This window comes from Artemia sp. Qi Xiang Cuo, chromosome 2 (genome assembly GCF_049724085.1).
Source record: "Artemia sp. Qi Xiang Cuo chromosome 2, ASM4972408v1, whole genome shotgun sequence".
In the NCBI taxonomy this organism is placed as follows: Eukaryota; Metazoa; Arthropoda; class Branchiopoda; order Anostraca; family Artemiidae; genus Artemia; species Artemia sp. Qi Xiang Cuo.
The window spans coordinates 2,077,868-2,094,050 of NC_142795.1; the positions used below are offsets into that span (position 1 = coordinate 2,077,868).

General features: G+C 36.5%; 1 protein-coding gene across 3 annotated transcripts in view; it reads right to left on the reverse strand.

Annotated features, from left to right (window-relative positions):
• LeuRS (Leucyl-tRNA synthetase) overlaps positions 1-16,183 on the reverse strand; it is a 283,085-nt gene that overhangs the window by 185,674 nt on the left and 81,228 nt on the right. For all 3 annotated transcript variants that reach the window (XM_089098621.1, XM_089098630.1, XM_089098613.1), the window contains exons 10-11: positions 13,538-13,725; positions 6,743-6,881 (exon numbers count right to left, since the gene is read on the reverse strand). In XM_089098621.1, the coding sequence (XP_088954747.1) occupies positions 6,743-6,881; positions 13,538-13,725 (327 nt within the window). The remainder of the gene's footprint in view (positions 1-6,742; positions 6,882-13,537; positions 13,726-16,183) is intronic.

Sequence of the window (16,183 nt, forward strand, 5' to 3'; positions counted from 1 at the left end):
GGGCAATGTCTATGGAACTCTTGGACTCGGCAGCCTTCTTCATTCTGTCGGTCGCTTCCTGAAGTAGAGTATCTGCTACTGTTCTCTTTTCGTGCTCTGATGCTCTAAGTTTTTTCCTTTTGCTTTCCAGATCTTCTATTTCTTTCTTTTTGTCATGGACCTCCTGCAACTTCCAGTTGCTGTCCTCTTCAAAAGCTGTTTTCTCCTTCTCGGATAGCTCTTTTTTTTCTCTTCATCCAGATATTGTTGATACCGAGACTGTGCGGAATGTGCAAGATTCAACAGCTCTCTTGTAAAAACAAACCGTTCTGGTTTTCCTCGATAAAGCCTCAACGTGTCATATACCATGAGTCTCGCATCCAGAACGCGTTCAGACATCAAGCCCTGGTCGTCACCGAGAATCCTACCAGAATGCGAGAACCCACGCTGAACATCTACGCTGCCATGCGACAACGTCAGCACCGCTTTGATAAGCTTGGTAAGTTCCGCGTACTTGCGGTCCCCGCGCTCATTCACAAGTCCAAAATAATGGCTACAAAAATGATCGATCCAAGTGATGTCCTCACGGGGTCCAGTTTCCATTCGCAAAAGCAGCCACTCAGCCTGGGCGACATCTGAGCTTACTTCAATTGCTATCTCGCATGCCACAACCGCTATGTCTGCAATGCTTCTTGAATCCTTCATCTTGTTCGGACTCAAACAGCGTAAAGCCTCTAGAAAACTATCCTTTTCTAGAGGACATTTGTTCAAAATATGCACGCAATAAAATGTTTTCGCACATTGACATAGAAAATGGCCTTGTCTTTCAGTGCTGCTTTCTCATCGAAAGCTCGTTCCACATTTTCTGAAACTATGGGCTTTTCTGCAAATTTTTCATCAAGGTTCAATATATCTGGTGAGAAATTTTCAGTCTCGGTCACGAAATCTGGAGTAAAGACCCGTCCGCAAAGCGTCAAAACTAGTCTTTTGATCTCTGAGTGCAAGACATGAATGAGAGGCTCTTCTTTCTGGAACAGTTGGGTGAAACTCATGAACAGCTCTGCTGAGGCTAGAACAAACTCGAGTTGGGCCTTCATCATCGCACTTTTGATATAAGCCACAATATTCAGAAATTTGGGAGTGGACAGAAGATTCTTCAGTTTTTTATCTCTCGGCACAAAGTTCAGGAATTACTCTAAGATTGCCGGCCACTGCTGCATGATTCTAGCGAGGGCACGTCTGATTGTCAGCCAGTGGCTTGGAACATGCTTCATGAAAGCATTCTCTGGCACTCCCACTTTCTTTTGGCACTTTCGATAGTCTTCACAACGTGCAGGACAGCCGTCAAGAAATGAATGCACAAGAATAACAAAGTCGGAACTTTCTTCTCCGAACACCTGAAGACCTTTCAAGAAAGCGTTATGAATTATATGGATGTTGCAAGTACCAATTTTCAACATTCCCTTTCACGTCACTTTCTTTTTTTCGGCATTGAACTTGTTCCATACGCTTTTGTTGACGTTTGGTCCGTCACTTCCAAGCGTGATCAGTTTTTGAAGTGGCAGCTGAATCTGCTCAATGGCTGACATAATCTTCCTATACAGGTTATCACTTGTCGCATGGCCCATAAAAATTGTGCATAAATGTCTGCTCTGGATTTTGTTTCCGTATGAGGACCAATATCGTAACACGCATCTGTAACTCTTTCATACCAGCGTTGTTGGTTGCCTCGTCATATTCTAGTACAAAATATGACTGAATGTCCTTCACAAGCATTTGCTTACAGTAAGGATGCAGAACATCGGTGATCAGATACATGAGTTTCTTTCGCACATAGGGACATTCCGTCGGGGATCTTACCGGGGAACATTGCATGGAAGGTTGCGACAATATGGACTGAAGAGTTAGCAGACATGGAACTCTGTATTGTCTGAAGTGCCCACATTAACTCAGCTTTATAAGCGGCATCACACTCACAAAACGTGTTTGTACCAACTAATGGTTTATCCTTGGTTGTTTCATCGATTTGAAATTGTCCGGTCAGGTGAAGCTGTAGTGGATGTAGTTGAGCAGTAACTGCGGCTTTGTGTTCTGCAGATCACACGCGTTGGTTTAGCTGAGCAGCTCCAGCTGTGCAACCAAGATTTTTCAAGCAGAGTTTGCAAAAAAAATGAGGACTGGGCGTCCCCAGTCTTACACCATTCGCCAATCTTTCTACCCCTACAATCCGTCTTAGCAAGCCATAAACTATTGAACTTGGTATGCCCCATACTTAATTACCAAGCATCAGCTGCAAAACAGTATCCTGCGATTAAAAGGCCATAAAAAGAAAAAATGTGGATATGTCCAAAACTGGGCTGTATTTGCATCAGCCTTTTATAGCGTTCAGCGAGGAAACGCATAAGTCGCAAGAACTCACAGTTTCATTAAGCAGAGACTGCTAGCCTATATACTGATCTTTGCTCATTTCGGACAGGTCTAAAATGACAAAAAACAAAACATAGGCTACTAAGTCAACACAACAGCATAGCCCAGGCAGAAGCAGCTTACTAATCCCAACACAAAGCATTAGTTAAGTTCAAACAGCTCAACAGTTGTAATTAATTTCTTGATCTTCACCGAAAGACCGCACAGTCTACAAGCAGAGTCAAAAGTAAAGAAAAGCATATCTCGGCTTACTTAACAAGCGGTGAAAATTGCAAATCATGAGCAATGTTCTTGGTGCTCTTCAGCCGAAAATATAGGAATAATAGGATTTTAACCAAAATATAGGCATTTTATAGGAGTGCATTAAAATATAGGAATTTATTGGAATTTATAGGCGAGTCTGAACCCTGCAATTGGTAAACCAAGATAAATAGTTTTCAGGACAGGGGCTACAGACAGTTCTTCCAGCCTCACAGACGAGACCTCTTCCTGGCGCCAGTTGAACAGAAGAATGTCCGACTTCTGTGGGTTAAATTCAAGGCCAATGCGACTGTAATTAGATTGTAGTGTGGGGAAGGTGGTCTCTGTACCTGCGACTGTGCGGCTGGGGTTCAGAATGTCATCGGCATAAGCTACCATAGTAACGTCTAGGCCACGAACTATGCATGTTGTCTCGATAGTATCCAGTGGTTCAATAATACAATTATTAAAGGCACAAGGAGATATGACTGATCCTTGTCGAGCACCCTTTTTTACTGGGACAACAGGATTCCCTCGGTAGGACAGCATCACGTCTGGTGTATATTCAGTTAGGGCTCGACCATGGCCAGGAAGTAGGAGTTCAGCCTTTAGGTGGTGGTACATGTCTTTAATGGGTAGTAGGATGTCCTTTTGTACACCTCTCTTTCCCATACCTAGAATGAGTTGACCAGGGACAAGTGAGTCATAGGCACGGCGGACGTCATGTAGACCTATAACAACGGATTGCTTTGATTCATGAGCGTCAATAAAGACTGAAGCCAAAGCAGAAATGGCGTGGCCGCAACCAAGACCCTTCTGGAACCCAAACTGGGAAGGGGAAGTCCAGCATTTTTCCTGGTTTTCATCAATGAAATGCGCTGCGGTTTTTATAAATTTTAGTTTCCGAACAATATGTGACCTAATTACTTTGTTTTTATAGTTGACGTATTGTAAATACACATATTTCAATAGTATTTTTGTTTCCACATTTATGACTACAGCTATTGAGACACCTCAATAAACTTTTAAAATTTTATTTAATGTTCGAAATACCAGGTAGCTTACTCTCAATGGTGCCAACTTCCTCCCTTTTCAAAACTCCCAACTATAACTATATTCACCATACACTTACAAAATAACAAATTTAAACAAATCTACTTTCTGAATAATAAGGCACAATGCTCCAATAATTTAACACGTTGTTTCGCAATTGTTCATCAGGTTTGGACCCTTCTTAGAGCTATCCGTGGGTACCTATGACCAAGTCATAAATGTTGATAAAGTTATAAAAATATCCTCTATTTATAGCAACTTATGTCTAATGTCTCTAATTTAAAATATCTAAATTTAAAATTTGAAAATACCTCTAGTTTAAGCATCTTAATCTCATCTTATCCTAATGGTACAATAAAACATCAACTCAGTGGTGTGGTGTCCTCAAAATTCAGTCACAAGTCAGCCTTTATTTCGAATGATATAAAAACAATGCCCCTTATGCACTTTCAAGAAAATAAAAGCACTTCTGTAAAATAAGTAATAACTTCCCGGATATGCCAAGAGTTTGTTTCCAACTTTTCCATTGTTAGATGAAAAATCTGTCGTTTTCCCCTTAAACATGTCCTGGCTTAAACAAGGCTTCTCCACCACAAATGCAGGGTTTCTCAGATCAAATTATGTAAGACTAATAAAGCAAAACTGTGGAAAACGTCTCAAGTATAATTAATTAGGACTCTTAAGTAAGGTAAATAAAACAAAAACAAGCAAGAACTACTGAAACACAGCCTATCAGTATACCGACTCACATATATCGTGATACAAATCCATTGTTCGTTGCTTATCTCAGTTTTCAAACAGTTCGTGGTAACGAACTGTAAGTAAGGAGCGACTCGGCTCAATGGTAACCGGAACTGTAGAAAACGGAATTATGATACCAATAGATACATCAAAAGAATCAGATTTCAATGCTGATTTCAAATATATAAGTTTCATCAAGTTTAGTTCTACCAACCAAAAGTTACGCGCCTGAGAAAATTTTGCTGATTTTCGAAAAAAGGGGGAAATACACCCTAAAGGCTATTGAGCCTTAATTAAAATCACACCATCATATTTAGCGCTTCAGAGAACACAACTGCGGAGGTTTCAAGCTCCTGTCAACAAAAATGGGGAGATTTTCATTTCTTGCCAGAAGAAAGATACTGGATGCGTTTTTTTTTTTTTGTTTTTTTTTTTTTTTTTTTTTTTTTTTTTTTTAAAGGGTGATCGTATCGACCCAGTGGTCCTAGAATATCGTGGGAGGGCTCATTCCAACGGAAATTAAAAGTTCTAGTGCCCTTTTTAAGTGACCGAAAAAAAATGGAGGGCAACTACCCCCTCCCACGCTCATTTTTTTCCCAAAGTCACCCGATCAAAATTTTGAGATAGCCATTTTGTTCAGCATGGTCGAAAATATGATAACTATGTCTTTTAGGATGACTTAATCCCCCGAAGTCCCCTGGGGGAGGGCTGAAAGTTATGAACTTTACCCAATGTTAACATATAGTACTGGTTATTGGGAAGTATACAGACGTTTTCAGGGGGGATTTTCTTCTGGTAGTGGGGAGGGGGAGTGGGTCGGGGGTATGTGGGAGAATCTTACCACGAAGGAGTTTTTCATAGGAAAAGGGACATTGCTATGATAGGGGCGCCTGATTTTTCCGCACTTTTTAAACAAAGATCATAAATTATATTTATAAAAAAAAACAGGTTTTTTATCTGAAAACAAGGAGCATCATAATTTAAAACGACAGAACACATTACGTACATGGTTTGGCTCATACTCTAGTCAATACCTCGCTCTTTAAGCCAAAGAGCTATTTATTCTAATTAACGGCATTTGTGGCTAAGGGGTCATTTTTAAAGAATTGGAACAAAATTCGAACTTTAGCTTAAAGAGCAAGGTATTGACTAGGGGGCGAACCCTCTAATATACGTATTAAAAACATAAGAATATAGAGGTTCGTTACGAAAGTTAATTCGTAAGTTAAGTATATTCACTACTAATAAAAACGTTCGTAAATAAAATTAAACAGGTTTCGAGAAAGCCATTTAACCAAATAAAATTAAAATTGATATTCAATTTTTTTTTTTAATTATTCATGTACGGTGAGCCAAAATCAAAACCTGCATTAATTCAAAAACTTTCAAAAATTAAATAAAAAAAAAGAATTTTTTTTAAACTGAAAGTAAGGAACGACGTTACAACTTAAAACGAACAGAAATTATTCCGTATATGAAAGGGGTTGTCCCCTCCTCAACGCCTCGCTCTTTACGCTGAAGTTTGACTTTCTCACGACTCTATTTTTTTTTTAAACAATGAAACACTTTAGCGTAAAAAGCGAGGCGTTGAGGAGGGGACAGCCCCTTTCATATATGGAATAATTTCTGTTCGTTTTAAGTTTTAACGTCGTTCCTTACTTTCAGTTAAAAAAAACTTGTTTTTTTTTTATTTAATATTATAAATAAGACCAAGCCTGAAGACAGGCATCTAAAGGTTAATTTATTTCTGAAAAACCCCAATGTTTCAGAAGGATTGGTCCTAACACCCCAACCCGCAGTACGTGACTGCCAAGAGACCAAACTTACAACAGATTTATGTCAATAAAAGTAACAACGATGGTCATGGTAAATATCGACTCAGTAACGATTGAAACTCAATAAGAAAAATGGAGCTGGTCAATTTAGATACTGCGCTCTCCATATAACAGAAGAAAGCAGAGAAAAGCAAGAAAACACAGCAATTGAAAATATTTATAGCAAATACCTTTTAATAGTAAAGATATAGCACTGTTAATAGTAAAGAAATAACGTTAAATACAACCTTATTATCTCCTCACTACCCAGTTGCGTTCAGTTTATTAAATGATTTTTCTATTACTAAGCGAATGAAACATAAAAATTGTTAAGGATAAGGATAGGGGAGTATAAGGATACAAGGATCTCGTATAAGGACACGAGATTTATATTACCAGTTTACAAATTGGCTCATTAAGAAATTGATTTAAACGATTAGAAATAGTCAAACCAACAAATTAATAAAAAAAATACAATTATTAAGTACCTTATCTTCAGTGCATTAGGCGATTTTCCATCAAAAGAATTTCCTTGTATGAGATGAGCAATTGTATAATAGGCCATGTAGATTGTTGAATCTGAGAGGGATTCAATTAACCACTGTTCATCCCAAGGCAACTTACTTCCTAAAATTCAAAAAAAGTTCAAATGCATGGCACCAAGAAATTTTGTAGCTTCCAAGCTTTACAGAAAAAAAAAATATATCTTAACAGCTTTCTAGAAAAGACATCGATTTTCAAAATGGAATCAAGACGTTGATGAACATTCTCTAGACAAGTAACTAAAAAAAATATAAAAACAAAATTTCTTTGGAAATTTTATAATACCGACATTTGTTTCATGGTTTAAGCAATTTGATTAGGCAACGGTTTGTTTGAGCATCAAGTAGGCACAACAGAGCCAGGTAGGGGGTAGTGGATTCCCTTATAAGGAGCATTACATTAAAACTGTTCCAGTACATTGAACTTCATCCGTACGATGACAGTAAAGTTGTTATACAAATGAAGTTTTTTTTTAATAAATAAATACTAGGCTACACCATATATGAGTGGGGTATTCCCCATCCTTAACCCAAGATTCTAAGACTCTAGGTTAGATACAGTCAGCCGGGAAAAACAGGAAAAAAACATATCCGTAATCATCCTTCTCCGAGAAATGGAAATTTTCCCATTTTGTAGATAGAAGCTTGAAGTTTCGTCTATAGGATCTTCAATATGATGAATGTAATACTTCAATTTTCATCGATCACTTGTCCTTTTGGGGGTTTTTTTCCCCTTTTCCTGAAAACCAACAATTTTCTCAGGCTCAAAACTTTGAATTTAATGAATTATTCATATTTAAAATTACTCGAAAAAGCAAACTCTTTTTATGTATATACATTGTCACAGCTAAATCTTAGGAGCTACGTCATTAGCAGGAGTTACCAAGAGTATCCACTCAAGAGTTTACAGCTCGTTACAATGAACCGAATCTAAAAATGATTTATTCTGAATACCAAACGCTATCCATTAAAAGTCTGACACTGAAGATCCTCTTTTGGGGAGGAACAAGAATTGATCAACACTCAACTGACTAAAACAAAAGGAAGGTCCCCAACAAGGTCCACCAGATGATTCCAGAGGTGCCACGAGAAAAGGATGAAATGAAGCGAAATGCGATGAGCCCGCCGGAACCACGAAGAAACAAATATTAAAGAGATATGAACATAACATACTTGTAAATTGTCCAAGATATTCTCCAGATGCGTAACTAATCTTAACGGTCCCCCGAGGGTAAGACGGCTGGGAAAAACAGGTTTGGAGCTCGCATTAAAAGTGGAAAAAAAGTGGAAAAGTAACCCAAATCCCGCGGGATTTGGGTTAGATTTCGAGAAATGGGAACGAATAGCCTCCAAGCGCAAAGGTTGCGTTTTACGGAAAAGACTTTACAGAATCAGTTTAGTGGAAAGATAAAAATAATATAACCTCTCGGTATCGCAGTCTCTCGCAGTCTCTCCAAAACCCACCCCCATAGCCCAACTTGGCTCACTTAGCGACGACTTTGATTTTTGGCCATTCGGATAGTTTTGATCACTCATAGTCATTGGTCTTTCTGGTCAAAAGTTAGTATTAAGAATAAGGGCCAATATTACAATTACGATGTCCATAATTGCCTTAAAAATTGGCGTTTAAGGATTTCTAAGCTTGTTTATAACAAATCCAACAAATATCTTTCTTTTCCTCTTTTTTCATTCGTTTTTGTGTCTATTTTTACTAGTTTGCTTGTGGGATTCATTTTTTCTTGAGGTATTTTGAATTATGTGAATGACTTTCCAAACTCGATCTTTCAAATCTTCTGTCAAAAGCAACAAGATGGTGAGATTAATATTTTGACAGGGTTTTTTATAAGTTCCTATAGACCACCGTTGCCAAAGCAGTACAATGGTACCGTTTTTGGTAAAAATAAGAGGTGAGGCTACATTACGGTACATTTGGAGATGTGTTGGTATAATCAAGTTTTTCGTTAGATTTTGGTTTTATTAGCTCCTTTCAGGCTCGGATATCATTTCAAGGTTTAGTTTATCCAGGATTTTTTTCTTGTTACGGCAAATTTTTAACCTGCCGTTCCGATGGTACAATAATCCTTTATGATACAATTTAGTCAAAAAACTGGTACAGTTGATTTCTAAGCGTTGGTAAGGCTGCTAGAGACGCAAACTTCATCTGCAGTTACCATAGTTACCCTGATTATTCGCTTAACAAATCTATGAATGAGACATGAAATACAGAACTAAAGAACAAAAATTGGCACTTTTTGGCACTAGCTGAATTACTTAGGCCCTGTTTTTCAAGATATATCCTATAATTGTAAATGGTGAATTATATAAGTTATAATATATAAATGATTGTCACCAAGAAAGTGTCTTTAGTTCTTTCCATTTTAATCAGACACTGAAGATAAATTGTGAATATCAGTCCGAGATATATACTATTTTAGGTCTCTGTATAGCCCTAATCCAGTTCTTTCCTTTAATATTTTCTTTCGTCATGTCTAGTCAATTTAGTGTATAAGTTATCATACACTCTGTGGTTCCTTTAACTCCTTTCGATTCGCAGAAGAAAAATTGTGTCTCGGAGGTGGGGGCTGCTTCACGTTTGAGGGAGGCGGGGCGGGAAGCGAGTTTGTCAAAACAAAACAAATGGCAAATTATACGGCAATTTTCAGTAAATATGGACTATTTACATATTATTTAATGGACTTAATAAGTGCACATAGCACTTATTTATGCGATCCACTTTCGACTCCTAGATGATCTGACGCTAATAACTAAAACCATCAAGATTGTGGTATGACTGTCCTTAATAGATAAAAAAAAAACTAAATGGTGTTTAACTTCCATTAAGTTGGTAGTCACAACTTCAGAACTAAGTTACTTCCATTGAGGTTGTTATTACAAATCTCAGGTAATTATTACAATATAAAGAGGTTTGAAATCAAAACACAACAGGTTGTTCAAATGGCGCAAATTTCCATAATAGCTGGTTTTTAAGGGGTTCTAAGGTTTTGATTAAAAGCCTGATGCTATTATTGCAATATGGAAGTTCAAAATCAGAACAAAATAAGTATTTATTTCACAAATAGCGTGTGCTTTTCATCATAATTGGTGTTTAAGTTTTTTATATTATTCATTACCCATCCGAGGATATATTGTGTGCTTTGATTTTAGGTAACTATAGAATGAAAAGTATTGATTATATATTTCTCAGATAGTCATGGACGAAGTCAAGGGGGAAACACCCCCCCCCCCTCCCCACTCCCTTGGTAGACAAGAGGACACTAAGAAACTGTACAAAAATAAGGAAAATAAAACATATAATAAGATTTTGTTTATGTTTTAAATGAGAGTTGGGGGGTCCATCCGGTCAAACCTCCATAAAGGCGATTGTTTGGCTTGCACATTGATAAAAACAGTTTATTTTACAAATAGAGGTTTTTTCTTTCTTTCTTTTTTATATCATAGAACTTTTGATTTTTAATTAGAAAAACCAGAATACTGATGAAGTTTCTAAAAAAAAAATTACAGAATTAATATTTCGGCAAAAGTTAATTCACTTTTACAATTATAAAAATAAAATTATTTTTGTAGCTATTTTTCTTTTTATCAGAACTTGCCGAAAATTTATAGCTAAATAAAAAGTTTAAACCATCAACTGGCAATCTTTGCAATAATCTTTTAGTTTTCAGTAAAGGACAGCTGAAAATCTTTACATTGAAATAACTTTACTTTTTCATCAGCTATAATCTTATGCCTACAAGTCTTCTGTACCTAGAGATTCTAATGAATAAACAAAATTGAAAATAAATTTGTTTCACCTGAAAATAGCGTCCAAAAAAATGGTACAAAATCTTGAACAGCTTGAAACATAAATATGGTAGTTCCTAGCTCAAGGGGATCCCAATATACAGGGAAAAAAGCTTGTAGAACCAATTCAATTCACAGGAAAACGGGCAAAAAAAAATAATAATACTCAGTTGGCCAGGACCCAAAATATTTTCAATCAACCCACACTAAAAGGAATTACTGGGCTTCGAATTTATTTTTATCATCCAAGCTCAAAACTAAAAGATTCTTGACGCCTAGAAACAGGTCCATATATTTAATCTCTGATGAGCTTGAAAATCATATCCCCGAGTTTATGGGCAATGTAGACCCGCAAAAATTGAAACCAATTTTGGTTGAGTCAAAAATTTGTTCCGGCTGGAAACTTAAAAGTCAGTTAGATAGGGTCAGACAAACATGAACCAAGACAAATACTCTAGAACAAAATAGGAAGCATCGGTTTGTCATGCCCAAAAGTAGACCCAACTTATTTATTTTGTCTCTAGCTGATTTTCAAAAAAAAAAAATTATGCTATGCTGATTTCTTACGGCCAAAGGGGGACAAAAAAGGCTTTCCTACGGTCAGTTTCAAGCTTTCAGTGTATGGAGACAGAATCAAAGAAAGTTCTATATGGATAATACATTTTAAAAGAAGAATTTGGTTTCGTTGATACAAGACGCATAGAAGATCAATTCATTTACCAAAATTGCTTGAAACTTAATGGGGTTATTGACAGGGCAAAGAATATTTCATGAAGATTTGGGAATAAATTCGTTTGTAATTATTTTTGACGTCCGAAATTTTGTTTTTGAAGACAATAAAACGACTCTTTTTTCACGCACGCTCAAACTCCAGCCCAGTTTCTTCAGAGCTTTAATTTTTACTTCCTCCGACGCAAACTTTTCTTTCCAAAAATATTTTATTACGATCTCTTCTTACCTCACTCGAGGCAAAACGAAAAAAAAACAAAAAAGAAGAGAGGACAAGGATAATACAAGCCAGTGAAAAACGTAGATTACAATGCATATATTTCGGTCAAGACCTCCGCTTGACCGTCGTCAGTGCAAAATATATAAAAAAAAATACTGATAAAAATCCAAACATAATATAAAAAAAACTTAAAACAAACACAAAAACTAAAATCTGAACACCCTCTTCAATTTTTCAATTTATGCAGAGCATTTTTAAAAGCAAATCACTTCCCAGGTAAGATATTATTACAGATTCTGTTAGGTTGCAAAATATGATTTTGTTGATTTACATAAAAACGATCAGAATTATTAGAATTATTCATTATAAATAGGGTTTAAATAGGTTTCTCCCGTGTCTCTATTGAGAGCTACCTTTCGGTAAATGTGGTCTTTTATCTCAACTGCCTCGCTGAAAACTTGTATGAGACCTTTAACGGGGGCAATAATGGAGGTGTTGTCCAATAAAATGAAATGGTGTGGATTGTCGTAGACCTGTTGAGCCAAGACGGAATCAAAAGCCTCAGGCCTTTGGCCTAGCCCCATAGCTTTGTAGATTGAGGTTAGTGATTTACCCCACTCAAGAAGGTTTTGCTTCTTGTTTGGCCCCAAAAGGACGTCGAAGAATATAAGTTCCGGCCGCCTTTTGCCCTTACTCTGTATTGCACCTCTTATTCAGTAAAATCTTCGTCCCATTTTAGTCCTAACAAATAGGGCTGAACAACATTTTGCGTACACACTATTGTATAGTCACTTAAACCACTCCAAAAACAATCCTTATACAATTCCTATCTTTTCTGTAAGGTGAATTAACAACAGTTCCTAACTGGATTGTCAAGATTTCAACTATTTAACACTTAGTGTTTTTCCGTTTCTTTCCGTCACTTGGGCTACTTTTAAGATCTATTGATTTTCCGTTGTATACTAGTAATCATTTTGAAATAAAATATTTAGATATGATCTCATTCCCAACTGAAATGTAAAAATTTTTCGTAGCATTGGTTTTGGCTTTTCAAAATTCAGTAATAAATTTAGAATAAAAGATTTAGAAGCTTTATAGATTTAATATTTATAAATTTAATATAGATGATATTAATATAGATAGATTTAATATTTAATTTATAGATTTAATATAGAAGCTTTATAGATCTATAAAGACCTGACTTTATAGATTTAGCTTTTAAATATGTATTGGTTTTCTCTTATTTTAAAATAAATTATTTTATTTATTAATTATTTTAAAATAAAATTAATTATTAGTTTATTTTACAATAAAATTATTTTATTTTAAAATATTTTAAAATTATTTTTAAATATTTTAAATTATTTTAAAATAAAAGACTAAGGACAATGTCACTCCCAACGACCCTATCAACAATTATTTTTCATAGCATGAGGTTTATCTTTCTAGAATTTAGTATTTTTTTGCTGCGCAAGGATAATGATCCAACCCAGAAGCCTTCGTCTTGTTACTTCACTAAAGCATAGCCCCGCTTCTTCAACTTTTGTTACTTTCTGAGCTAAAAGACACCTCGCAATAGTTATACTAGATCCTCGATTTATGTCAAAATTTAGATATTTATGATTAGACGAACACATTTGGAATTTGACACATCCAAACCACCCCCTCCATCGTAAATTTTTTAGCCCAAAGGGAGGGATTATGCACCTTCTTTAACTCAGAATCTTGGAAGTGTTTTCAGTCTGGTTGATCGTAGGACATCAAGGAGCCCATGCAAATTTGGTGCAAAAAGACATAGCAAAACCATCAAAGTTCAAACTATAGAATGCAAATACAAGAGCAAAATAAAGAGAGAAAAACTGAGTTAAGGCGAAATTCGTTTTGTCTTAATGTTGTGTCTTAGTAGCTAAGATCGTTCCGAGATAAGAACAGCTTATTATTGAGCTACTGACATATTTGACGCTATTTTGATTTTTTCTTTACAGCCTTACCAAGTCCATATGTCCTTGAGCATGCATGTTCCCTTAGCCAGTCCATTGTTGATTCGAAATTTCTCTTCACTTCCTCATGGAAGGTATCTACCCTGTCCAATGCTTCTTTTGTTACAGCTTTCCAGTCCGATTCCCCGTATTTCAAGTACCATTGATCACAAAGAGCAACAACGCATTCATCACCAGATCTGTAAAAGAGCACCTGAGTTAAATGTTGTGCACAAAAATTATTCACTAGACATAACGTAAACACAGGTAAGCCAAACGTTTAGGGAAATCCTTTAGGGATAACTTCCACGGGGGAAGGGCCTCAAACACAAATATTAATACGTTCTCGTCCCAAGTATACGAAATTTCATGTTAATACTTTCTTCTTCAAAATTCTTCTAGGGGAAAGGTCCTTTAAACTAGCCTTAGAAGGCGTTCCCCACCCCAACCTCTGCATACAGGCATAAAATAGAAGAGTTAAATACATTTTTTGGACAAATTCGCTGAATTGTCATTTTAGATAATAATTAATGAATTTTAATTGTCACATTCTTGTGCCAGTTATTAAATTTATCGTTGTTCTTTAAGCTACTTTGTCGTTTTTTTTGTATTGACCCAGAAATCCAAATTCGGAATCGGAACTTATGGGCTTGTAATAGATATTTTTGGAAATTTTTTTTAACCCTAATTTAAATAAACTTATGAAGTGTCAAAACAACACCTAATTTAAAGGTGTTATGTCGAAAATACGTCAAAATCTTAGCACGATCAGGGGAAGCATTAGGATGAAAAGGGGTTGAAGGTTTGTTCTACACCTTAAATGAGCATTAATTTTATCTTTCTCGTGTTTAAACACTAACAACATTGTTAATACACAAATGTTGAAGAAGTAATCAACCTTTTCTTAGTAGAATAGACTGCGACTCATAGCTTCAAAAGATTTATTAAACAATAATTTATATAAAAAAAATAAAATAACTGCACATTGTTTAATACCTCGCTTACGATATGCCTTTGAAAGGATAAGGATAAAGATCCTCCTGAACCATTGCTTGCGCATAGGACGTCGAGTCGACGTTTCAGTTGCTTGGTGGGGGTTTTGAAAAAAATAAGGTTATTAAACAATATGTAGGTATTTTATTTTGCATATAACTTATTGTTCTTAATTGCTTTATTTTAGTTTTACTACTGATGACGGTCACTGCAAATGTGATCGAAACATTTAGTAAAATTATCACTGTCTATTAAAACGATTTATCCCTACTTGAACTTTTATTTATCCTCAAGTTTGAAGATAAACACGAAGCAAAACTCCCGAGCTTTTCTCGAGTTTGAATTGCTTTTGAAACCCTACTTGCAACTGTCAAACCGATAAACCAATTTTTTTCTATCAGAGGCAACGCTATAGCGTTGCCTATAGTAAAGACCATATGGCTCCAATGTTTTATTATTTTTTTTTTCCAAAGGGACTTCATATGGAAGGGGTCATCGCATAAACTTCGGAGAGGGCACATTTGATTGGAAATTGGAAGTTCGAGTTCACTTTTCAATAGTCAAAAGAGATCCGAGGGCAACTAGACCCCCCCCCCCCTCAAACCTTTTTACAAATCCATCTGATGAAAAATTTTAGATAGACATTTTGTTAAAAATAGTTCAAAGGTCGGATAAGAAAAACTCCGGTGTCAATACGACCCCCCCCCAGGACCCAGGGGAAGGCATTCTAAGTTATGCCCTCAGGGCATGTATGGTTCTTATGGAAGGAATGCTCGTATAAACTTCAGAGATGGCTCATTTGATTATAAATTGAAAGTTTTAGTTCACTTTTTAAGAGTTAAAAGAGATCAGAGGGTAGCCACCACCACCCCCCCCTCCCATGCCTGGATAGCCAAAAAAATTTTGGGATAGCCATTTTGCTAAAAATAGTTCAAAGATCATATGACAAAAACTCTGGAGTTGACACAGCCCTCAAGGACCCGGGGGTGGGGGGGGGAGCAGGCGTTTTAATTTATGGCCTGGGGGCATATATGGTTCTTATGGAAGTGATGCCCGTATAAACTTCAAAGGGGGCCACCAGGGCCCGAGGGCAGGCGTTGTAAGTTATTCCCTGGGTGCATACCTAGGTCTTATAGAGGGGATGCTCGTAAAAACTTCAGAGAGGGCTCATTTGATTGGAAATTGAAAGTTCTAGTTCAGGTTTTGAGAGTCAAAAGAGATTGAACGGCAACTATCCCCCCACACCCCGTTTTCTCCAATTATATCCAATAAATATTTTGAGACAGCCGTTTTGTTAAAAATAGTTGAAGTCAGATAATAAAAACAGCTGTCAACAAAACCCCCGAGGGCCCGGGGGCATGCGTTGTAAGTTCAGCCCAAGGGGCATATATAGTTCTTATGAAAGGGATGCTCGCACAAACTTCAGAGGGCTCATTTGATTGGAAATTGAAAGTTCGAGTTCATTTTTAGAGAGTCAAAAGAGATCTAAGGGCAACTACCCCCCCCCGCGCCTTTTTTTCCCCGAAACCATCGGATGAAAATTTTGAGAATGTCATTTTGTTAAAAATAGTTCAAAAGTGAGATAAGAAAAAATCCGGTGTCCATACAACCCCCCAAGGCCCAGGGACAGGCGTTCTAAGTTATGCCCTGGTGGTATATATGGTT